The sequence below is a fragment of the Gymnogyps californianus genome, chromosome 1, assembly GCF_018139145.2.
Source record: "Gymnogyps californianus isolate 813 chromosome 1, ASM1813914v2, whole genome shotgun sequence".
NCBI lineage: Eukaryota > Metazoa > Chordata > Aves > Accipitriformes > Cathartidae > Gymnogyps > Gymnogyps californianus.
In genome coordinates, this window is record NC_059471.1 from 88,297,796 (window position 1) to 88,322,797 (window position 25,002).

The 25,002-nt window shown below is 39.6% G+C and overlaps 1 protein-coding gene across 1 annotated transcript; it reads left to right on the forward strand.

The window, feature by feature from the left end:
- Positions 1–25,002, forward strand: ZFX (zinc finger protein X-linked). The gene is made up of 8 exons (XM_050892435.1): positions 1–246; positions 6,245–6,333; positions 6,779–7,345; positions 16,342–16,491; positions 16,690–16,833; positions 16,926–17,060; positions 19,571–19,711; positions 21,161–25,002. Exons 2-8 carry the CDS (start codon positions 6,273–6,275, stop codon positions 22,345–22,347), a joined length of 2,385 nt encoding a protein of 794 aa, XP_050748392.1. The 5' UTR covers positions 1–246; positions 6,245–6,272; the 3' UTR covers positions 22,348–25,002.

Here is a 25,002-nt window from a genome sequence, read left to right on the forward strand (position 1 = left end):
GGCGGCGGGCAGCGGCGGCAGCGCGCTCCCTTCCGCCTTTTCCTGGGTCTCTCTCGGGCAGTGACGTGACGTGCTGACGGCGGGCCCGGCCCGGGGAGCTTGGCCGCTTCCACTCAGCTCCGAGCTCGGCCCCTCCCTCCCCTCCCGCCCGCCCGCCCCGCCGCAGCCGCCGCCGCCGCCGCGCTCGGCCCAGTCGCGCTGAGAGAGGCCGCGCCGAGGCGAGCGCCGCCGCCCGCCACCCGCACGGTAAGCAGCCCCGGGGCTGGGCCCCGCCGCCCGGCCCGGCCCGGGCCTTCCCCTGCCCGCACCAGGCCGCAGCGCAGGCCCCGAGGAGGCCGCAGCTAGGCCGCGCCAGGGCTCCGGCAAAAGAGCGGGCCGCAGGGCCCGGGCCGGCGGGTTCCGCACGCCCGGCGCGGCCCTGGGCAGCGGGGGCGGCGGCGTGAGGGGAGCGGAAGCGGAGGGGGGTGGTTGCGGGCCTGGGGGGAGGCGGGCGAGGTCGGTGCCAGGCCCCGGGCCCGGCCGAGGGGGATTCGGAGAGTGTCTGGAGGAGGAGACAAAATGGCGGCGCGCGGGGGGGGGAGGCGGAGGGCGTCGGGCGCCATCTTGAATTAATCGCTCGCCATAGCCCGTACCTCCGCGCAGGCCGGGCCGGGCCGGAGGGGGGAGCCCCTGGCCCCGCTCATCGCAGCGCCGGGCCGCAGGCTCCGGAGAGGGAGAGCCCGTAGCCTCCCCACCCCCGCTTCTCCCCCTCTCCCCCGCCTCTCCCTCCTCCCCGCCTCGGCGCCTGCCAGCCAGCGAGTCGCAGGGGAGCTCGGCGCTTTCCGGCCCGTGGCGGCTTCCTGTACGGCCGCGCCAGGGCTGCCAGCCGTGCCCCCTCCTGCCGCGGCGCCCGGCCCGCCAGCCCCGCGGTCTCCTCATCTCCCGGTCGGCCGGGAATTTGGGCAGCGCTGGCTGGGCAGCGGTGGGAGGTTCGCCCTCAGCCTCCTGCGCCCAGCCGCCCCGCGAGGAGCCGGGTGCGGAGGTGCGGGGCTCCCCAACCCCCTTGGGGCCCCCCTTGGTGCTGGCTTCTCCTCCCCTCTGGCTATTCCCTCTCCTGCAGAGGCCCCCAGCTGAGTGGAAGGTAGTTTCAAAGGGGCGCCCGGGACTGGTTATTTCCCTAATTTAGGTTTCGTTAAGAATTAGCTTAGGTGTCGTCTGACGCACAACATCCCTATGAAATCTGGAGCAAACCCATTTCTTTAACCAGTTTCTGCAAATGCCCACACCACTGAACTACAACAAAGAGGAAAAGGCTTGAGATTTTTTTACAAAATCGCAATGAAAACAGCAGTACTGATTCTCCTGCTAAAACTGAGGGAGGTGCATCAAGAAATAAACAGCTAAATGATTACACTGTCACATTTGTAACATCGTTTTTATTCTTCCATTTATTCACCTAATAATAATGGGGGTTATTTCCGAGATAAGAATTAGATGCTATAGGAGCATAATTTTTTTACCTTTCGTGTGTGCGATTGAGAGCATGTGTGTACATCGCATTCTCCGTAAGTGGGTCATGTAGGGAGAGTTGTGACACTGCAGCAATAGTGTAGACTGAACCCACAGTCGTCTCATAACCACAGCGACGCTTCGGGTAGCTCGGGGCTCCAGCCCAATTGGGACATGCAAGGCGTGCTGCAATTTTTAATGTGATGTAGCAAGGCACGATGGGAACTTGGTTATGGTTGTACACTAAGTCATCTCAGCGTAGGTAGGGGCCGGGGCTTGGATGTGGGGAATTTTTGCTGTTTATGCGTTGGGTTTTTCTGGGAAGGCTCGGAGTTTTGCTGCGTGAGTATTTGGTGTGTGCCCTTACTGCAGATAAACAGATGTACTGTTCTTAGGAGTAGGCAAAGGGCTATCTTCCGTATTTCTTTTTCATAAGGATGGCTTTTCTGAAGTTTCTTTTTCTCTTTTTCCTTTTTTCCCATTTTCCTTTTTTTTTGGTGAGAGCAGAGAAACTGACAGTTTCTGTGGCATATTAAAGCTCTTTCTTCTAAGCAATTCTATTTTTAAAGTTGTTCTCTTTTTAAAACGTGACAGCTCGTCTGTTTCTTTTTATTTCATCTTGATTACCTTGCTAGGCCTATTGAGTCAAAGATTTGTAATGTGGCAAGACTAGCGCACTGTCTGCGTTGCTTCTCTTTACTGATTGTACTCAAGATCAGATTTACAGAAAATACTCATTTTTATTTTGGGAGGTTATTTTATTGCTAGTAGCCTAATACCATTTCTTCCATTAATATAGAATTTTCTATCTGTCCTTCCACTTGAAAATATTGCCTTGACTTTCATAAAACCAAAACCACCCAAGTCTCTGAATAAATAGGTAAAAATCAATTTGTAAGAACTAACTTCACAAATGGAATTAGGTGTATTTCAGAGTTGTATTAATTCTCAATCCATGTGAAGCTGGCATAGACCCAAGCCAAGTGAAAGATGTAGATGTTTAGTTCTTTTCAGAAGTATAAAACCTGGTTTTAGGTGCCTAGGCTTTTTCTGTCATGGTAGAAGAGCAGTTCCTGAATTACTGGGATTTGAAGAAAGAGCCACGTAGATTTGGGCGTTGAGAAGGACTAAGTGTAGGGACATGGCTGGGCACCTGCTTCTCTTTGAGAGTTTAGGTTCCCAAACCGGAACTGAAAATTGATTCTGTCTGCTTTGGTGCCAGAACCTGCTCCTGAGGTAAGTGTCAGCTGGAATATTTTGAAAGAACTGAGAGGAGTTTCTGCCCTTCTTGAAATCTTGCAGGAAAATGAACTGCTGGAATTGCTTCTTAGCCTTATGGTACCACAGAGCTTAGGGTGCTTGCCAAGGAATTTGAAGGTGTTCGGTGTGGTGCTCGCAACAAGAAGCTCTGGTATTTCTCGTGTTGCAGAACAGTGCCTTCATCGTGGAGCTGCTGGTTGGTACAGAACCATGTGGCATGCCTTCCTTTGTGTGGCTGAATCTTGGGCCCCTGTGCTGGCCCACTGCTTAGAAGAAGAGCAAGCAGGAAGAAACACAGTGCTTTGTCATCTACTGGTTAGAATGCTCAAACCCTGAAACGATTTCAGGAAATTTTTAGAGATTTTTTTTTTCCCCCCATCCATGGACCAATGTCTTGATGCCTTTTTAGATGGCAGATTTTGATTTAGACACCTTTATCATTTTAGATAGTTCAGTTAGATCCTGTTTAAATGCTTTTATCCTCTTCTGGTCCTCTTTCTGCAGCAAATTTCTGTGGGGGTGGGGTCTGTGCCCTAGTGGAGCACTTTTAAAGTCTTTATGGTCCTGCACAGGGCTAAGAATTTGTGTACATGAATTTGTTGGCTGGGTCTGGGTGCAAAAGCGCATTATGGGAAACCTTATTTAGGAAGAAACTCATTCAGTGAATGGGTTGGGTTTTTTTTCTTCTTCTTTGGAACAAGTACCAAAGCATAAATCTGTGGCCTTTTTAAGATTCAGTCGTGAAAACCCATGTGCCCAGGAAACTTCTTCAGTTTGTGTAGAACCTGAGCCTTTGTTTTGCAGCATATTATGCCCCTGTAGGTTAAAAGACCTCGCCAATACAGAAGAGGCCACGCTGTTACGCAGAGCGTGCAGTTGCAGGTCTGCTGGGCTGTCGCTGCTGGTGGCAGTGTCTTTATGAAACTGCACCGTTGTGAACACCACAGAGACTCGTTGGTTTTAGCATCTGTCGCCTGGAATCTGGGCAGCAGTGAAAGTAGCAGTGAAGAGATGGCGTCAGCGGGTGTGTTCTGGAAGCTGGGAAGTAGTGGTGGCAGCCTCTGGGTCTCGGGTGAAGAGGATAGACAGAAGGACAGTGAAGGAGAGCCTCACTCATAGAGACAGAGAGGAATTTGGGAAGAGGATAGAGAAAGTACATGCGTGACTCATAAGAAGTAGGAATTTGTGGTGGAGTGATGGTCAGGTGGGTGATGAAAGCAGGAAGCAGAGAAAACGAATGCCAGTTCTTCCAGTAGCTAGTGGTGAACTGACGCTTCAAGCTGGTTGGGTCCCAGCTGATCAGAGGCTAATATGTATGATAATACAATCCTCAAAAGCACAGGCAGAAATGGTGTCTTGACTTTTCCCAGAGAGCTGGACAGCAAGTGCTGTCTTCTTATGTGTGTGTTGCCTGAGGAGAGAGGCAATTTATTTCCACCAACCCTTAATCCCCCCTGCCGCCTCCAAAAAAAAAATCTCTGAATTGCTGATACAATCTTTGCTACAAATTGATGAGTAGCATGGTTTTGTGTGAATGATGGGAGTGTGCGGTAGTTATAAGCTGGAGAGATGAAATGAGCAGGTGGGGAGGTAATGAACATAATATAGGTGCAGGCACACAAGAAGTTGGAGAAGCAGCAACAGAAAAGAAGAAACTGAACACTGAAGACAACGCAGAAAAGATGAAAAGATGAATAGGAAAGACATTTGTAATAGGCTGGCTAGGTGTATACTGAATAGAAGAAAGTAAACCAATTTGGGTATGAATAATTCTTGCTTAAATGACTGTGAAACCTTGTTATTCTGTTCTTGTTTCTGTGGCATGGCAGAAGTTGATTGCCATCAGTCAAGCTATGTCTTGTATCTGAGGCTGAGAAACACTTTTCTTCTTCTCTTGATTCTGAAAAAAGCATCTGTGAAGAGCTGTTCCTGTTAATAGTGGGTGCTTCTGACAAATGCTTGACAGTCAGAATAATTGTGAGGTGATTTATGTCCAGCTGGACACCACAATGATTTGTTAGCGCAGCTGTCTTAAAATATAGGGGCCTTCCAACTGAACATGGGACCCCTTGGAAAATTATTAGACTGCCGCTGCTTTTCCTCCAGTTCAATTTCTGACTATATTTCTCCCTCAACTTGTAAAAATACATTTTCTGATATATAAATCAGGTGGTTACCTGCAAAGAGTTGAGAAAAGTTGAGCTAGAAAAATGGTGAAGTCTAAAAAATACTTGCTACAGGTTATGGTTGTAGGTTTGTGTTTTGGAATAGTTGTTAATTTTTTCTTTTGTATAGCAGTTTCCCCCATGAAGACAGACTTAATGTGAATGTTAGTTGACGTAATTTGGAAAGGTTATGATTCTTATGGAAACCTTGGGCAGAATCTTAATGTTTTCTCTAGGTCTTTTGTGAAAGTATCACAGGAATGGGGAGATTTCTACCTGTCACTGTGAAAAATGTTTGGAGGAAGGAGAATCGCATCTTCCACTTGTACAGAAACACAAGCAGAAACGTGCAGCAACATTCTGTTGCCTCTTGCTGGTTCTGCACTTAGGAAACTAGTTGGACTAAGTGCAAGAGAGTAGTACAAGTTTATGTTAGATCACATTTTACCCAACTAGGTTTGCCTGATCCTAATTATAATGCACATATGTAAGCAGCAAAATTTAGATTGCAGTTTCAGATTTTAGTAAGTATTTTAACTTTGTGGTCTTGTTTGGTTCTTTTGTTAAGAAGATTGAAATCTTAAGTTGTTATTAGGCATTGAAGAAATGTTGACGTTGTAGTCAAAGAAATTTGGTAGAATATGACATTTGGTAATTTTTGAGAACTGGTGATATTTTTTAATACAAAAGCAAATAGGTACTTTGTCTTGGGGCAGGAGTTTTTAAAATATTCACACACGATCTGGGGTTTGAAAACATATGATGCTATCTTCTGGAAGCAGTTTGCATTGATGATTTCGATTCCTGAAGTGACATAAGAGTAACATCCTTCTGACTGCCCAAGTATGAACACCGGGGGCATCAAAAGTGGTGTGCATTTCAGATTATTAGCTGTCTACCTTTAACTTACCTTATTGATCTTTGTTGAGTTGACAACGCTGTATTCTCCACCATCCAAAAAAGATTGAGTGTGAACTTGTCTAGGCTTTGTCTTGATTTTTGTTTCTTTGTAAGATTATAAGGAACTCATATTTTCATATCCCTTTATCAGCTGCTGTTGTGTTTGTGGAGCTGTGGGGATTTGAGAAATGGACCTGGAGCGTTGGAGCTCACACTCCTCTTACTCAGACCCTGGGTGTTTGTTGTTCTAGAGTAGTATTTCTGGAATCCCAAAGAGAGGTACGCTGAGTGAAATCTGGTCCATCTTAAAGTCAAGAGGTGTTATCTGTTAACTTCCATGCACCCAAAATTTCCACTTTTCAGTGCACGGGCAGAGGCAACCCTCATAGCATAATACAAGTTAAATAACATTTCTTCTTTACCTTCTACAGACACTGTGACTGATGAGAGTTAAAGGCCATGGATGAAGATGGGCTTGAATTGCAGCCACATGAGCCAAATGCATTTTTTGATCCAACAGGTCTGTCAGGAGATAATACGTAGATAAGAGCGTTCACATTAGATGCAATTGACTGTCATTTATTTTGTCTTTGCTTATAAGTGCTATGCTGCATCAATGCTTTTGTATAGAGTAGTCGCTTTGGATTTTTGCTTGTTTTTATTACTCAGAGCAATATGAATGAGCTACTGTTCTCTCTTGGATATTGGGGGAGAGTCTAAAAATTGGTAATCTTTTCCAGGAGAGAAAACGTTGTTCATCTTAGTTATGTTAGCATCTACTGAGCACTTGCTTTATCAGCTCACCATATATCTGCCTATCTTAATTGCTTATAGGCTCTTATGCCTGTTTTACTAAATTGCAGCATAGCGTAAAAGTTGAAGTAAAATGGAAGTAATTTCAATTATTAACCACCTCATCTGAGTTAGTTTTACAATTTAACTGCTATTTTAATTATGTTTTTCAGGAGCTGATGCAGCACATATGGATGGAGATCAGATTGTTGTGGAAGTACAGGAAACAGTATTTGTTTCAGATGTAGTCGACTCAGATATAACCGTGCATAATTTTGTTCCTGATGATCCAGATTCTGTAGTAATCCAAGATGTCATTGAGGATGTTGTTATTGAGGATGTTCAGTGCCCAGATATCATGGAGGAGCCAGACGTATCTGAAACTGTCATTATTCCTGAACAAGTGCTGGACACAGACGTAGCCGAAGAGGTTTCTTTGGCTCATTGCACTGTCCCAGATGATGTTTTAGCTTCTGACATAACAGCAGAAGCAATGTCTATACCAGAACATGTACTGACAAGTGAGTCAATGCATGTACCTGAAGTTGGACATGTAGAACATGTAGTTCATGATAATGTTGAAGAAGCAGATATTGTCACTGATACTCTGGGAACAGATGTTGTTTCTGAGGAAGTCTTGGTGGCAGACTGTGCATCGGAGGCAGTGATCGATGCCAATGGAATCCCTGTGGAACACCAAGACGAGAAGGGCAACTGTGAAGATTACCTTATGATTTCCTGTAAGTGTCTGGGTAAAGCCATCAAAATTCTTACGATATGGGCCTGGGTAGTGCTTGAAATATCTGAGGGAGGGCTTACATAGGTACCAAAACCAGATTTTCTGTATTATTTAATGAAATGCAGATCTCACAAATGTACTCAAATGGGGGTATTTTGGGGAACATGTACCAGCTAAAAATTCTGGCGAAGCTAATGGGAGAAATACTGGCAAATGCATGTCTGATTATAAATTATTTTTGTAGCATTTTATAGCACTTGAACAAAAGAGTAAGAATTCCAGTAAACTAAATGCCATATACTTAGTAAGAACTGAAAGAAAATAAATGTGACATTGTTTGAAAGCGCATGTATATGCAGGTTACTAAGATTACTGCCAAGACATTAAGAAAACAAAAAAAATTATTTCATGGAAAAGGGAAAGTGAAAAAACCTGGGTTTTTGGAAGTCCAAATGACAATTTGTTATCCTTGTGTTGTTTTTGCTCAGCCCCCACTGCTTCCACCCCATTTATAGTTAGATACAGACAACAATATGGTTTTCTTTGCTGTTAGGATGTGTTTTCTTCTCTTGATTAAGCAAAGGACAGAGGTATGCTGCTAAAAAAAAAGAGTAGCTATTGCTGCTCATAGCTGAGAAACAACCGTGAATATCTTAATCTCCCTTAGGAACAGTGGCACAATCGATTTGAGTCCTATTTCAAAAGACTTAAAGTAGAGGGTGGAGAAAAACAGAGCATATCATCAATCGTTTTTCTACTGAGGATATCCATTTGTGTGAACTAGAGCTTACTCTAAGTGTGCTACTTATTATAATGATCGCTCAGTGCAGCACCTAGGAACATCAGAGTGTCACTGCTGAACATTTGTTTGTCGTAGAAATAGAAAAGCTTTGTTAGGCTGGTTTGTTTAATTGCCATTTCAGGCACTTCAATTTTGTCTAGCATTAAATGACTCCATTGATGAGGTATACTTCATGCTCTGCTTCAGTTACCTTTTTTTTCTTTTCTTTTTTTTTTCTTTTTTTTTTTCCTTTTTTTTTCCTTTGGACGCTTTTTTGAAATGTATAATAACTTGTTTTAATTTTATATTCTGTACTTATGGATTTTAATGTTGCTTCTCCTTACCTAGGATCACTGCATTTCTTAATTTATCATCTCTTGAGTTCCTTGAGTAACCTTGTGCAGCCATGTTTTGAGTTTATATGAGGTACAGTTAATTCTCTATTATCTGGGAAAACAATGAAATGGGATAATGCAAAATATGGATAACACAAAATATTGTAAAATTAAGCTGCAAGATCATACTGAGGTGAAATAGGTCAGGGATGCTGCGCTCTGAAATAGTATTTATCCAAACTAATAAATGCACTCTGTACAGTATGGTACAGATACAACTTTCTGATTCTGGACCTGAGTTATATCAGATGAAAGCAGCTCAAATGCTTCTGCACCTGCAGCATAGTTAGGTAACAAAGTCGATAGTCCACCTATGGATAATTGAGGCCTGACTGTGTAAAGACTCTGGTGGTGATCCTTACCTGTTTGTTATGCCTGACTGTAGCTCTTTAAGATGCAGTTGCTCCTGTCTCTCTGCTCACCCTTCCACTGCAGGTTGTCATCCTGCAGCATGGGCAGCAGAGTGAGGCCTCTGGGGCTGCTGTCATAGGAACACTTTGCAAACTGTGTCTGTGTAAATTCAGGTGAGAGGGGTGGGTAGATACGTGTCCCATTCAACCATTGCCAGTGGCTGAACAAGGACAGAATGTCTTGGTAGATGCCATATTGCATGATCCCTAAAATACCCACCCAGCTAGGAAGTCTTCTTAGATGTACCAGTCGTCAAAAGGTAGTAACTGGCAGAAAACACAGTAATTTAATTGTTCAGTTGTGCTGGGATATTCTCCGTTTTCAGTCATGTATTTCTGCAGTTTCATTCTTTATTTAATATTAAACACCTCTTGATAGTCTTGTGATGTACTCTGTTTAGATTCAGAACCTTAAAAAAGCCAGCATTTAAAACAATCGTTATGCTACAAAACATGCATCCTTTCTATTTGTGTTTAAAATGTTAGGTATGTTCTACAGTTCATTTTAAAGGGAAGTTCCCTATTACCACCTACTGTGTTTAAAGCCTGCATAACAAGTTCTTCTGGTTGTGAAGTCAGAGTCTAGTGCTTTTCCGTCAAGTAAAGACTATCTTGCCAAATAGTCTCTTCGTTGTGTGGAAAACATTATTTGAATTAATTTCCTTTTTTTTTTTTTTTTTTTTTTTTTGCATCGGCAGTATATGTGTTTATTGATCTGTTGACTGTCTCAGTTCTTCACTTGAACTTAGTATTAAGTGGTTTTTAAAAGGTAGTAACATTAGCCTAGTTTTTGATTTTTTTCATCCTAACCTGTAAATTTGTGCTTGATTCTGGCAAACCTTCCTGAACTGCTGGGGCAGATGTTGGAATGTAATTTTGTCTGCCATTACAGGAGCCAAATGTAGCTGCTTCCCAGGTCTGGGAGTTAGACTGTGTTCTTCAGGATGCTTTTGCCTGTTGTCTTTTAGCTAGTCCCTTGCAAAGCAGGGGATGACACTTTGTGTTCTTTCTGTCGTAGGTTTCTCAGTCTATATTCTTCAGTGGAAGTTACTGGCAAAATCTTTTTGCTGTCTTCTTCCTATCTTGTCTCTTTAAGCATTTCCATTTTTGGTCCTAATGAACTGAGTCTACATAGATTTTCTTAAGATAATTTTGTTAGCTTTATCCTGAAAATACCTGTTTTGAAATGACTAATCTATGTGTACTTTTTTTAATGTTGTGTTTCTACCTTCTTTCTTGGTTTCAGACTGGTTTGTCTTTTGAAAGAGTGCAGTCCCTGTGGGTTTCATTCTGTGACTTCGCTTCAATAAACTCAGTATTTTAATATTTCTTTTCCCATTTAGATTTAATTTAGCTTCTGCATTGATATGCCTTTGCTTTTTTCATTTCCAAGATAACGTTTCTTGGCACAGCTTGTTATTATCATTTACCTTTTGATGTACTCACCTTTTTCCTTGGATACTTTGTCTTTGCCCTCAAGCTTCATTTTTGGTCAATGGTAGATTTGGGGCACTTAGGGCAGAGTAGAATCAGATATTCATTCGACAAAGAATGCAAACTGCTACTAGTTAGTAGCTTGAAAAGGATTCAAGGAGGTTTGATAAATCAGTTTTTCTTTCATATATGCCATAACAAGCCAGTTCATGAGTTTGGTCAGGAAAGGATAAATTGTGTTCTGGCTCAAACTGGTACTGATTATTTGGTAGCAAATTTTAAGGCTTGGAAAATTGTTTCTCTGTAAGTGAAACAGTAATGGTGAGATTAGGTACTGCTTGTCAAAACAACAACAAAAAAACCCCTGCATTTACTAACCAAGGAAAGTAGTGCCTTACACCTGGCCATAAGATGGAAATTAAGATTTTTGCTTGTCTGATTTTATTCAATTCAGCAAAGACAGACACATCCTCTGCTATGAACTTGTTCCGTAAGACAAAAAGTTGTACTCTGATATACTCGTATTTAATTGCAGTAAAAATGGTGAGGCACAAAGGAGGTTTGACAAGGGGAGTCTGGAGAGAAGGAAGGGTAGCCTCACAAAGTTTAAGCTGCGGTTTTAGGAAGTTATATGATGTTTGCAAACACAAGCCCTATGTTATGTCCATCCATATCCTTACTTTGCTCTGAGTTAGACACGTCTGTTGTATCTGAATTAACACTTTTCATTACAGGAGTCAGAACCCAGGGTACTCAGAGAGAGAATAGTGATTGCATCTTTTCATAGGTCTAGGTGAAACCTATCTTTTCTCATCCTTGTGGGATGTTTAAGTTGAAAGCAATGGACCTGATCAGCAAAGCCATAAAGTTCATGTCTTCATTAGGGCCATCCAGTAGACTTCTAGTCAAGAAACCAAAATGCTTTTATTTGCCTTTTTAGCATAAATCAGTACCTCCCTCCTTTTCCCTGGAGATTGTTAAAGATGCAGGAAATCATGTTTTTCTTTCTGTGAGGTAGAGCTTGCTGGCATGCTTCCGTCTGACCACTGGAATGGCACCAACAGTTGTTGCAGCCGAGGCTGCTCAGGAGGTCCCTGTGAGAGGTGATGGAGATGAGAGTTCCCTTGGGCTGAGTGATGCCTCAGAGCTTAGTCTGATTTGTGTGCTGGGGAGAGCAGGACGAGAATGACAAGTGTTAGATACCAGTTTGGAGCTCAGGAAGTTCTCCTCTGCTAGATTGCTGCCCTGAGGGGAGCTTCAGACGCATAGGGTATACTGTTGCTCATGTGTAATGGCAATGGCATTAAAATCAAAATAGAACAGATTTCTATTTTATCACAGGTTAGGAAACCTGCTTTGCCATTTAAGAAATAACTGGATGGTAAAAATAACTTCTTTAGTGGACTAGGAATTCTCTGCTATCAAGTGAAGTGTAAGTAAAATGTTTCTATCACAGGTAACTGAACAAAGTCTGTCTAGGGAGTACAGCATGCTTTTAATCTATTTTAGAGAAAACAGAATAGTTAGCAGTGGCCTTTTTCATTAAGAATGGTTAAATAGGGTTGTTTATTTTGTAAGCAGGCAAGTATCCCATGATAGGCATTTTTTTAGCAGCGAAGAGAATCATTTTGGAACATAAAGGCTGCCAAAATAGATGATTCTCATCTAATTGCTCCATAGACAGATTTTAAGACCTATTAAACTGGTGTAGAGACAGACTTTTTCTTAGAATGCTTGTAATAACTGTTTTGGTGTGTTACTTAGCAATGACCAGTGTGTACTTGAAAAAGATGGAAGACTTCTTAGTGCTTAAGTGAATTTTATCTTTTACAATCCTTTTATTTTCCTCATTAATCCCATGTAGAGGAGAAATGGTAGGAAAAAATAAATGTAAAAGCTTACGGAAACCATTAATAAAATAAAGACAGTTACAGATATTTGCATTTTTCTAGTTAGGAGTAAAAGATTGCAAGGCTACAAAGTCTATATCTGCTGATCAATTAAATATTGGATATAAAAAAATAAAAACAACTTCTTGGGGAAAGTGTATGTGTCATGGTTAAACAAAAGATGTACCATTTAAGCAAATGCAGTATGCAGGATCTTGGGCTAGCATTTATGCTACTATATGGGGAAAGTGGCCTCAGCTGGGTTTTAAATACTTTTTTTATTATCAACACATAGGAGCTTGTTTCTATCTCAGAAATGCCATTGGACACGTTTTAATAGGAGGGTAAAGATACAGGAGATAATTATTCGTTGGACATTATAGCTTATGACATTATATGATTTTTTTATTAGGTGTAATATTTTCTAGGAGACAAATGCTGTCATCGTGATAGAACACATTAAACAATCAATCTGTTGTTAATGTTGCCTGCATCTTTTATTTCTTCGCTTTACTCTTTATTCCTTTATCTCTTGGTCTCTTTTTGTTGATTTCCTTGTAATGTAAATGATAACTAGCCAGGCTTTAAATATGCCACATCTTTCATGTTGTGTGACACCTTTCTCATCTGTTTGTGCTTTTAATAAAAATTCAAGCATTATCTTTATATGGAAGCAATTATTGCAACATTGGAGAAGTGCATACATTTTTTAGTTGTTTCTTGCAGCTCATAGTATGCAAAGAGCAGGCTGCTCTAATCAGTGAAGCCTGTGAAGAACGTCAGCAAACTAACCATAGAATGCATTCTTGCAATTTTCGTAAAATAATGTTGTGTCTAATAATTTTTCTTTCCTTTTTTTTTTTTTTTAAACTTGGAGAACTAGTCTGAATCCACTTGTTTACTGAAGTAAAGTTACCAGCTAGTAGAGAGAAAAAAAATATATTTAAAGTTTTTTAGTGTTCAGTGAATACCTGATTAAATGGAGGCACAAGGTATGACTGCATTGGAATAATGCTAGTCTGAACTTCTTTCTAGCATGTGACTTGTGATTAGTTTAGTAACTGCCCAGTGTCTCTACTTGAAAGGAAGTGGTCTCTTATAAGCTTAACTAACACTTTTAAGTACTTTTGGGTTTTTTTTTTTTTTGTAATTTCAAAGAGAACAATGTGAGAGAAGATCAGTCATGCATGGTATTTGTGGGATCCTTTGATGGGCTGTGAATTCAAATGAAAAATTCAAACGTCATCAGGGTTCCAACTTAAAACATTGATCAGTCAAGTATTTATGAATATAATTTTCTGTGATTGTGAGACTGAGATATGTGGCAAATCCAGAATCATAGGGAAAGTGTTAAATAGAAATCAAATTTCATAAATGCTGCCAGAGCATCAGTGACTCAGTATAGATAAATGCTTACGTAGCCGTAGGACAAAATACCATGGAAATGGTACTTTGTGTGATAGATACCCATTCTCTTTCACCTTGTTTGTCTCTTTTTCTGATTTTTATCTTTTTTCTACTTTTTTCTTTACATCCTACTTTTCTTCCTATTAGCTGTTTGCTACTATACTGCAAATACTACTACTTTTCAAGCCCTTCAGGGACTTTAGTTTTTCAAGTATTACCACCTATCAAGAGTGAAATTTTTTCATTTTGGATGAGAAAAGTTGGCCTAATATTCTTACACATCAATTTCCTTACAGTTTAGTGGTGCTGTTAATAAATATTTAAACCAGTTGTTACATTTTTAAAACACTGTTGAATATAGAGGGAAATGGGGGATAAACAAACTCTAAATTGTGTAATGATTTTTTTTTTTAATCATGTTGTTTAAAAGATGACTTTGAACCTTGGAGAACTTATTTCAAAGAGTAAATGGAGCATATTTTTAAGATCTAGAATTCTTCTGTTGTGTGAATGTTATCAATGGATACTTCCATATATGTATGGAAGTAAAAAACTCTGTTTTGGTTAAAAGAAACCAGCCTGTTTCACATGGTGCATGTAGGTTTGTTTTCTCTCTGATTGCTTCAGCCATAATTTTCCTTCCTTGAGTACGTTCCAGCATCAGTTGAGCTTGGTGGCAGACTTCCCCTTTGGCTTCAGTGATGTAAAATCAGTCTACACTGATTTGAAAGCCTTCCAAGTACACGTGCGTGACACTGGAAACAGCCAAGTTAAAGGAGAACAACTGCATAAATCTAGTGTAGGAACGAAAGCAAGTTTTCTTTTTGTCAGAGTTCCAGTGACGTTTGGTATTTCATGCATATGCCAAAGAATTTATGAAAGTCTGCTCAATAACTGAATATACGTACTGTGGAGCTACGTTGTTAACATGATTCAAAAGAACATCTTAAGGTTTTTACTTTTGAAATGCTTTGGGGTTTCAGCTACAAGATGTTATGTTGTCCCGTGACTCAAAGTAATTTTTTAAACATCTTAATGCTTGAAACATTCTGTACGGTGGCCATTGATCATAAACTTGGCATAAGAGTATTTAATGTTTTTTTCTGCTGCTCTTTTGGTGAGGAGATTAATTTATTTTAGTGCTTCATAATTTAATGTTATTCATATTTTTTTGTGAATAATGATGCTTGATTGAGAAATTGTACTTAAGTACAGTTGTGTTTGATACATGAGACAGAACACATGCTAGTTTATCTAATTTAAAGGCTAATTTATTGACGTCATGGCAGGAAAATAATGGTAATAACATTTTGAGCTTTTTTTTTTTTTAAGTAGACCTTAAAGTAAATGGAAGAGTTGCAGTTACTGAGTAGTAAAGCTATGATTTAGTTATGAGGGTAGTTTAATGAGTGCCAGTAAAATTAGCATACTTCATTAAGTATTTTGTATGTGCTAGGCGTAGTAGTTAAAAATTCTACAGCATTTATGGAGGATGGTTCTTACACTTCCTTTAGTATAAATTTCATGCCTTATTGTCATGAATTGAAGTTATGCATGGCTCTGAGGGAGCCATGTCAGCCTCCAGAAGTGACTTTATGAACAGTAAAGTCACAAATTACAAACGTATGCTGTCATGTTAAGAATTCTTAAATAATCTCAACACTCGAGAAACTTCTGGGGCTTCTGAAATTGGGAGATTCTCTGAAGGTCTTGAGATGCTGGATTTGATTTTTGTGAACATATATTAAGTATTTTTTTCTTGAAAACCCATGCTTGGTAAAGTAAGATGGTGGGTGGGTGTGCGTGCCTATGTAGAGTATGTCTTAAAAATCAGAAATGTGTTCCTCATAAAGCTGGCTGTTAGCCATGTTTACGTGGGAGGCCTAGGCAAGTTATGGCAATTCAAACTGAAGCGTGGTGTTGCTGCACTTCTGAAAGCAAGAGAACAAAATTTGAGACGATAGTAAGGAGAGCGTATAGGGCTACAGGATAAAATCCAGTGCAAGTCCCTTTCGGTAAGGGCACCATGAACAATCAGTTGAATAGGTTGACCAGTGCTGTAGTGTCAGGGCAGCACTTTGGCGCTGTGCTTGATCCCTCAGCTGTTGAGTGGATGAGAAAAGTGGAGGGTTTTCTTCCTGTAGTTTTCATTCAGGTTTCCTCTCTAGTCAACTGAAGAAGCATCAGTAACATTGCTTTGCAAGGAACCAGGTCTGACTGGCAGCAATATTACCGCTTGTATTAGAGACAGGGTTGAGCAACAGATAATGCTTTTGGAAAAAACAGTTAATAGCTTATCAGTTGTGAAGGAGAAAGCAATTAAAACTGAGAATAAGTGAAATTATGCCACAGAGTAAGTACTAATGTGCAGTTTCTTCCTACCATCATCTTGCTGCAGATCACTGTTTCCCTATTAGCATTGCCTTGTGTGGTGCTCATGCTCCTAGTCATATCACTGCAGCACTCTTGCACTTCCCCCTTAACTAGAAGATACGGCTTGAATTTATTCTTGTGTTTTTTATCGTTGTTTTCAAGGATATGAAAAAAGTATTTATGGGTAGGTTCTTTATCACAAATTTTTAATTCTAAACTGCTTCCAAATTTGAGTAATAAAGTAATAAAGTCTTTCATATATGTCTGTCTGTATATGACTGGATAATTGTAATAACTTCTCTTTGTAGTGGATGATGCTGGTAAGATAGAACACGAAGGTTCTGCTGAAATTACCATGGAAGCAGAGTCAGAAAGTGGCTCTTGTAAAGTGGATGGCATTTGTCCAGAAGTCATCAAGGTCTATATATTCAAAGCAGATCCTGGAGAAGATGATTTAGGTAAAACACGCTCATTTTAGAATACTCCAACCTGACATTTGAAATTTTGCATAAGTAGAGACTGTGGTTTCTCTCAAGTCATCTGTAAAGACCTGTGGGTCTAACGTTAAAGAGTGACAAACTTTCAATTTTCTGTGGTTTAGCATAGAATTTGAACAAAGTGTATTTAAAATATTTTGCTCTGGTCTTCCTAATTAGGGGGCACAGTAGACATTGTGGAGAGCGAGCCAGAGAATGACCACGCAGTTGGATTACTTGATCAAAATAGCAGTATTCGTATTCCAAGGGAGAAAATGGTTTACATGACTGTAAATGATTCTCAGCATGAAGATGAAGACTTAAGTAAGTAGGTGGCTTTCATTTGGGAACAGGGATTTTCACTTTCAGCAGTGCAGTGTTCCTATTAATTTTTTCTTGACTTCTTTTTCTCTTAGATGTTGCAGAAATAGCTGATGAGGTTTATATGGAAGTGATTGTAGGAGAGGAGGATGCAGCAGTGGCCCATGAACAGCAAATTGATGACACTGAAATTAAAACTTTCATGCCCATAGCTTGGGCAGCAGCTTATGGTAGGTAATACTCGAAGAATTCTTCCTGGTGACACTGTCTCTAGTGAAATGTTGGGGATTGTTTCTTGGAGGGTAGTGGAGTATTTCTGCTTTTGTGTTTGTTTTTGAAGTTTTAGTTTAAGAATGGTTTCTTGGCATAATGAGCCTTAAAAAGAGAAGAAGAGAGAAGCTGTAAGGCAGCCTTCTTCTTAATCCTATTTTAACAGGCATTTTCCTTCATATTTTCATGATGTAGAAGGGGAAGTACACAAGCTTTCAGCTGAAAAATTGCCTCTTGAGTACATCAGTCCTTCACGGTTTTAGGACACAGTAAGAGCTGGCTTGGGAATAGAACTGAATATTTTGGGGGGGGGGGGAGCAGATGGGAATATGTAAGAATCAGTGTTACCGTGAAAAGCAACACTGACCTCTAGCTTGATTTAAGTGCTTCCTAGAAGGAACATATAAATATGTGATTTCAGTAATGGAAATAATTAATTGATTAACAAAAAAGAAGCTGGACATCTTAAAATTATAACAGAACCTTGAAAATATTTCCAGCATGCAGAACCATTTTTCTTGATCACTAGTATCTGAGCACCAACTGGTGCACAAACTGATTTCGAAAACTTACATAACCTGGTAGACCAAAATCTCATCTTAGAAATGTTTCCATATTGCCCCTTTCTCCTTCTAAATGAAGCAGAGAAATAGTAGAGTAGAGGACAAAACTTACGTTATATGTCTGGATGATGTGGATTGTGGTGATGGTGCCAGCAGACGAACGGCAGGGAAGTGCTGAGAATGCGATGAGGGCTGGAATCACAGACGTAAGCCAAGGGAAGGCAAGATTTCAGGGAGCAGCGTGTGTTGAAAGTTGTTTAGGAGATGGATGGTAGTGCACCCAGAGCCTTGTCTTTGGCCATTTACTGGTGAGCACAGTTTCAGTGGAGAGGAAAGGACAGAAGCCAGGTTGAGTTAAACCAATTAAAAATGAAATTAAGTGAACTCGAAACAACATCCATAGACTGAACGTTCAGTGACTTTGGAGAAGGAGGAGAAAATTGAGCAGAGTGTATTAAGAACAGAGAGATGGAGTTGAAAGGAGAATTTAAGAATGTGGGAAACAGTGGAGTGATTGCATTGTCAGCAGTAAGCAACCTAGCATGCAAGGCGAGAGGTGGTGGGGAAGGGAAGAAATAATGAAGCATGAAGGCATGAAAATGGCAGAGGTTTGTCATCTGCACTTCTCCACTTAAAGAGGGTTTAAGAGCTAATAACAATGGCATCTTAAAATGTTAAATTTGTTTTGTTGCTGTATTGTAGCAAAGCCCAGTCCCACTGTACTTTATATTCCAGCAAGTTTTTGCAGTTTTATTCTAGTATTAGAAAATATTTGGGGCCTGTTTTGTGTTATACTCTAGCAGGACTCTTCATGCACCTGTTGCAAACTGTACTTTCTACATCTAAGGTGTGAAATGGGTTTTTACTTTCAACGTTTGTCACTTGCCACATTTGCTGTTCAACACTTGAGCTAGCATATAGATCAGAATCTTCAGGCTCTGCACATGCCTGTTCCTGGCTCTGAGTCTTCTTACATTAATCATGAATATTCATTCTCGGCACTCTACAAAGGGAACAGCTATTGAGCGTCTTGCACTGTCTTCCACTTCAATCTTCCTGTCTTATTTGTGTGCTTTCCTTTCCCTAGGAACTGTTGCCTTCTAGTGATTCAAGTAAAAACCACAAAATTTGTTACTAAAATTTACTTATGCCCTTAAATCACCAATGTTAAACTGATTGCCAATAAATACCTTCCCGAATATATAGATACATTTACTTGTAATTTTCATGTTTGTTTTACATCCAGCGATACCATTTGTGTATTAAACACGAAGCTCTGTGAGGCAAAGATTGTTTCCTTCTTTCTATTATACAATACTGAGCATGCTCTTTGTTCCCAGTAGAAAGAATTTGTAAGCGTTAAAGCATCAGGTGTGCAAATAGTAAGTAGTGTACTTTGTGTGCAAGTTTATGGGCTGTTCAGAATGATTCTTTGATCGCAGTTCCGGTTCTGAAACTTGGTGTGTGAGAAACTTCAGTCAGGTGAATTGAGATGTCCAGAAGTGAATGGGAGCTCACACATGAATGTATTTCAGGACTGAGAAGAAAATCTGACACACTATTGTTTACTGATGTTAAACATTTTGGGAATAATTAGGAACCAAAGAAGTGCAAAATATACTGCATTTAAAGGAGAACTCTTTGTGAAATGGAAAACCATTAATTCCTGTAAACTGTGTACTCTTGTAAAATTAGGTTAACAAAGCCAGTGCTTCCAGGTTCATACTAACAAACATAATTCATAAGTTACATACAGATAAGTTTTGCAGCTCATTCTGTATGTTATTATGGTTTGATTAAATGTCCAGATAATAGTTTATCATTTCTTTTATTATCATTGTAGAGTTTATTGCTCGAAATACCTGTAGAGTGATGGCGGTAGGTAACTTTTTAACTTATCTTGTTAGGTAATAATAATGATGGCATTGAAAGTCGGAATGGCACTGCAAGTGCTCTTTTGCACATAGATGAGTCAGCTGGACTTGGGAGACTGGCTAAGCAAAAACCAAAGAAAAAAAGGAGACCTGAGTCTAGGCAGTATCAAACAGGTGAGTATCTGGTGGCTGGCTGTACTCTCATTCCTCTAGGCACTTATCTGTGAACAGATGTACTTTGCTGATAGCATGTGCAATGTCTTGTAAAAAACAGTGATTATTTTGGGAATTATTTTGTTGACAACACTTTTGCATCATAAATGAGTGCATGTTTTATTTTAAAGTTTTTAAATACCTAGTTGGTTTGGATTGTGGGGGTTTTAAAGGAAACCATCTCTGACATAGAAGAAAATCACTATCATAGCAAAAGGTTCAAAACCTATATACTTAACTTGCCACACCAATTTTAATGTTTAATGTAACTTTTTTAAAGGTGGTGTTAGATAAACAGTGTTCTGTAATAGTGCTCTTTAAAAACCCTTTTTGTCTTTATTGAAAATATATAGAACAATACATTTCATTATATCAGCTCAATAAGTAACTGGAAAATCTGAACATTATATATTACATTTGGTAGTGTAACTTCTATACCCTTTTCTGTTTTAGTTGTGAAATAAATTGCCTTGATGTTCATGCCAATGTTCTTACTTGCACCTGTAAGAACAGGTGCGCTGCTTTGGCATTACTCGGTTTCTGCTGTTACTGTGTTATGGTCTGAATGATTTATTTGGTCTGATAAAGTTGAACAAGCACATGACTTTTCTTTAGTAGCCTTGCCTTAAATGATACTAAAAGTGTCTTTCCAAATTCTGACCTAACTGTAGGAGTTCTGTTTTGTCTAGCACTGAATCAGTAAACCAGGCAAATTTTAATCTTAAAATTTGCTTTTTCTATTTCCAGCTACCTAGTCAGTTCTCCTTCTAAAACATTTTTGGAAAAGAGAGCTTTTTAGCGTGCCTAGACAAATTCAGGATAAACAAATCAGGCTGATGGATGAGTGCAAATAAGTTCCAAAGCTTTGAGGTGTCTGTATGTGAAATGTGTTCTCATTGATTCCTGCTTGATACCTCTTCAGATTGTAACTGTGACAGATGGCACAAGGAGGAGGTGTTGGTTTGGGGACATGTGAATTGTAGTCAGTGATTAAACTGCCAGATTAAACTTTATCTACAGATTCGTGGAAAGTCAAAGAAGATCATGTACTATACTTACTATGTAATACTCAGTTTAACAAGTTGGCTGCTGTTCTTTGCACCAGCATCAGTTTCTGCATGTATTTAATGTGTGAACTCGGTCAGAATTCTTCAAAGTAGAATTATTTGAGGTGAAGAACAGCTGGGTGATGCTTTGGTTGTCTCCATCAAAAAAGAGTATTTCCTTTCTCCTGATAATAAAAATGAATGAAAGTAGTAATTCCCTCAATTTCTTCTACCTAACCCAGTAACAAGCTTGTTTATTATATAGTAAAGTGTATGTGTCTGATCTTATTTAACGATTCAGCTTATTTCTTGAAGTGTAATATTGTTGTATAATATTGATGAAGGGTTTTTTGTTGTTTTTCAGCAATAATCATTGGCCCTGATGGTCATCCGCTGACAGTCTACCCCTGCATGATTTGTGGAAAGAAATTTAAATCTAGAGGTTTCTTGAAAAGGCACATGAAAAACCACCCAGAGCACCTTCTTACTAAGAAGAAATACAGATGCACAGACTGTGATTACACTACGAATAAAAAAATAAGTTTACATAACCACTTGGAGAGTCATAAGCTGACCAACAAAACAGAAAAGCTTATTGAGTGCGATGAGTGTGGGAAAAGCTTCTCTCATGCAGGAACTTTATTTACTCACAAGATGGTGCACAGGGACAAAGGAGTTAATAAAATGCACAAGTGCAAATTCTGCGATTATGAGACAGCAGAACAAGGATTACTGAGTCATCACCTTTTAGCTGTCCACAGCAAGAACTTTCCTCATATTTGCGTGGAGTGTGGCAAAGGATTTCGCCATCCGTCAGAGCTCAAGAAGCACATGCGAATCCACACTGGTGAAAAACCGTACCAGTGCCAATATTGTGAATACCGATCCGCCGACTCTTCTAACTTGAAAACTCATGTAAAGACTAAACACAGTAAGGAAACGCCATTCAAGTGCGATATTTGTTTCCAGACTTTTTCAGATACCAAAGAGCTACAGCAGCATACGCTTATGCATCAAGAAAGTAAAACACACCAGTGTTTGCATTGTGACCATAAGAGCTCAAACTCGAGTGATCTGAAACGACACATAATTTCAGTCCACACAAAAGACTATCCTCATAAGTGTGACATGTGTGATAAAGGCTTTCATAGGCCTTCGGAACTGAAAAAACACGTGGCGGCTCACAAGGGTAAAAAATTGCACCAGTGCAGACATTGTGACTTTAAGATTGCAGATCCGTTCATTCTGAGTCGCCACATACTCTCAGTTCACACAAAGGATCTTCCATTCAGGTGCAAGAGATGTAGAAAGGGCTTTAGGCAACAGAACGAGCTGAAAAAGCACATGAAAACACACAGTGGCAGGAAAGTTTATCAATGTGAGTACTGTGAGTATAGCACTACAGACGCCTCAGGCTTCAAACGGCATGTTATTTCCATTCATACAAAAGACTACCCTCACCGTTGTGAGTACTGCAAGAAAGGTTTCCGAAGGCCTTCAGAGAAGAACCAGCACATTATGCGGCATCATAAAGATGTTGGGCTGCCTTAAAGTCTCTCTCACAGACTTACGGCTGGAATCAGAAAGGAATTTTGCCTTTCAGGCAGTTAGCTTATTTTAAAGCCAATCACCTGCGATCACACACAAAAAAACAACAAAAAAAACATACTGTGCATTTGATTTGTTGCTGTATAAAAATAGGATTATTGCTTCTAGTTGACTTTTATACCTTTTGTTCAATAGCGTGTTCTGAATTCTATTCAGTTTGTTTAATAAATGAAGAAAAGATGGCAACAATAAAGTTGCATTTAATAAAGTAAACCCTGTCTCTTACTGAATTTTTCAACCGTAATAGTTTATTTAAGTATATTTATCTTACTGACCTCGTTGATACTCACAGTGTCCATGTTAATGCAGTTTTGTCGTGAATTTTAAAAATACGAAATTTCTCTTGATAAAATTGTTAGAGGTGTGTATAAAATGGGGAATTGTGATGTTGAAGATAAAGTCACTAGGGCCCACCTGGTTGTCTTGTTTTGACTATACAGACTTTGTGGCAGGTTAACTGTTTTCCATTTGAGGAGTTACACATCTAACTTTATTGCAGAAGACTATTCTGCATTGTAATTCAGGTTTCAGAGAGAAAAATTTTTGAAACATGGTTTGGGGCATTTGTTACCTTTCTTTGGCGAATTTAAAAGTATGCTCAAATATTATGTTTATTGTTCTGTGCTTCTTTGTCTTTGAAAGGTTTTGCGTGTTACAAATGAGTTGGGTTTTTTTCGATTTACTGCTGTCTTAATGTTGGAAACGTAAAATACTGTTGTTCAATTTGCAGAGTTAATAGGTCACAACTGTCTGTACGTGCCGGTAAACGTACCTCAAACCTAATGCTTTTATGTATATTAGTATTTCTTTGAAAGAACAGTGTGTGGTTCAAGTCACATTTTTGTTGTGAGTTGTTTTAGAATACAATTTAAGACCAAGAGGTGCCTCGATTTTGGAAACGAGATATTTACAGTGAGAGCTTCAGAGGGGGATGGAGTGGAGCAGATGCGTTCATAAGGAGTAGAGATGTTTTAATGTAGATATCCTTAATAAGAAAAGTAACTTATGATAGTAACAGACCTGTTTCTAAATTGAATGTTTTTCCTGAGCCATTAGCAGCTGTGTTAAACTGCTGTTTATTAATTAGTACAGTATCCAGAATTAACCCAGTTCTTTTAATCTGTTTATAAACAGCTGGGAGAACATTACAATTATTATATGCAATTTTGCCACCTGAAGACTATTATAAAATAGCGCCATATCATTTGCTAATTGCAGCATAAACGCACCACGCACAGTGTCATGTACCTTAACAACAACTGGGGAGCAAAAAAAACCCAAACCATTTAATTACATGCCAGATTTTAGGACCCAGCCCCGCTCCCCTCGCTCAAATTCCCACCGAAGCCACTGGTTGACGATGGATTGCAGAATTCGGACCCGGCTGCCTGCCAGATTAGGATAGATTTGTCACCAACAGTTCACTGATGGAAAGGGTTCAGAGCCTGGCCCAGTGTTGGCTCTTGTTTCTAGGCAGGTAAACTTCCTATTGAGATGGAACAGGAATTTTAGTGACGATTTCAGGTTTGGGGTGATGAAGGGACGAAGGTTTCCTTTCAGATGTGCATCTTCTAAGCCTTTTGTATTTTGTTTTGTTACCGAGCCGTGCTCCTACTGCTCAGCCCTTCTGTTTCACTGTAAGCCGAAATACTTGTGTTTAGTTTGCAGTTCAGGAGAGTCGAATGCCATGTCGCTACCTTTATTGTATAATGCTTTTTTCTTTTGATGCCTGCTTGACAGTGCCCCCAGACTTGTCCGATGTGCTCTTGTATCATAGTGCTACTAACGGGCCGTGAACCTTTAGTGTGTAATACCTAGATGTGCTGCACTGTGCCTTCGTTGAAATCCCAGTGAAGTCAGTGGATTTTCTACATGGCTGTAGCTGTCTGTCTGTTGCCTACTGATTGCCAAATCAGATGCAGTAAAACCCAGTAGAGATTTTTCCATTCATGTCTTGCAGAGTACCCTCCTCCGACTTTTTTTTTTCCCCCCCTTCTTACGTTCAAGTGTTTTCTAACTGGAAACCTGAAAAGTGTACAAAATCTGCATAAATTCCCATAGCATTGCCGAGGATTTTAGCCATTTTGAACTTTATTTTTTTAAATAAGCTGAAAGACAAAGAACACAATTTTACACATTTTCTTTCTCTTACGTAGCCTGGAATCATACACACTTTTTTTTTTTAAAGCACAATGTTGAAACTTTTTTTTTTAATAATTAAGGGTTTGGTCAAGTGGATTTTGTAAAATGTATTTGTCTGTATAAAGAGAAAATGAAATTATAGTTATTGTTAATGTACTGACATTAGTTACAGGTTAGTTTTAATTCTTAAATAATTTGCTTAGCAAATGCTATAAAATGGATGTTTCAGTTTAATGTTTAAAAAGGTACAGATTTTTACAAGGACATAATATAAATTATTGTTCTGTAGAAAATACCCTGTTAAATATTGTATACGTCCTTCCCTCTGTACACTTTGTAAAAAAGACAAAAGAAAAAAACAAAATACATAGAATCATATAGGGATGTGTGACATTATTGTAATTGTGTACTTGATAATAACGTGAAAAAATAAAATTCAAAATATTTTCCTGTTAA

What these genes read in the sequence shown, in the direction of transcription:
- ZFX (XM_050892435.1), top strand. Translation starts at nt 6,273, where the DNA reads ATGGATGAAGATGGGCTTGAATTGCAGCCACATGAGCCAAATGCATTT. An exon ending in AGCTTGGGCAGCAGCTTATG is followed by an intron (nt 17,061 to 19,570) that starts GTAGGTAATACT and finishes TTATCTTGTTAG; the next exon opens with GTAATAATAATGATGGCATT. An exon ending in GTCTAGGCAGTATCAAACAG is followed by an intron (nt 19,712 to 21,160) that starts GTGAGTATCTGG and finishes GTTGTTTTTCAG; the next exon opens with CAATAATCATTGGCCCTGAT.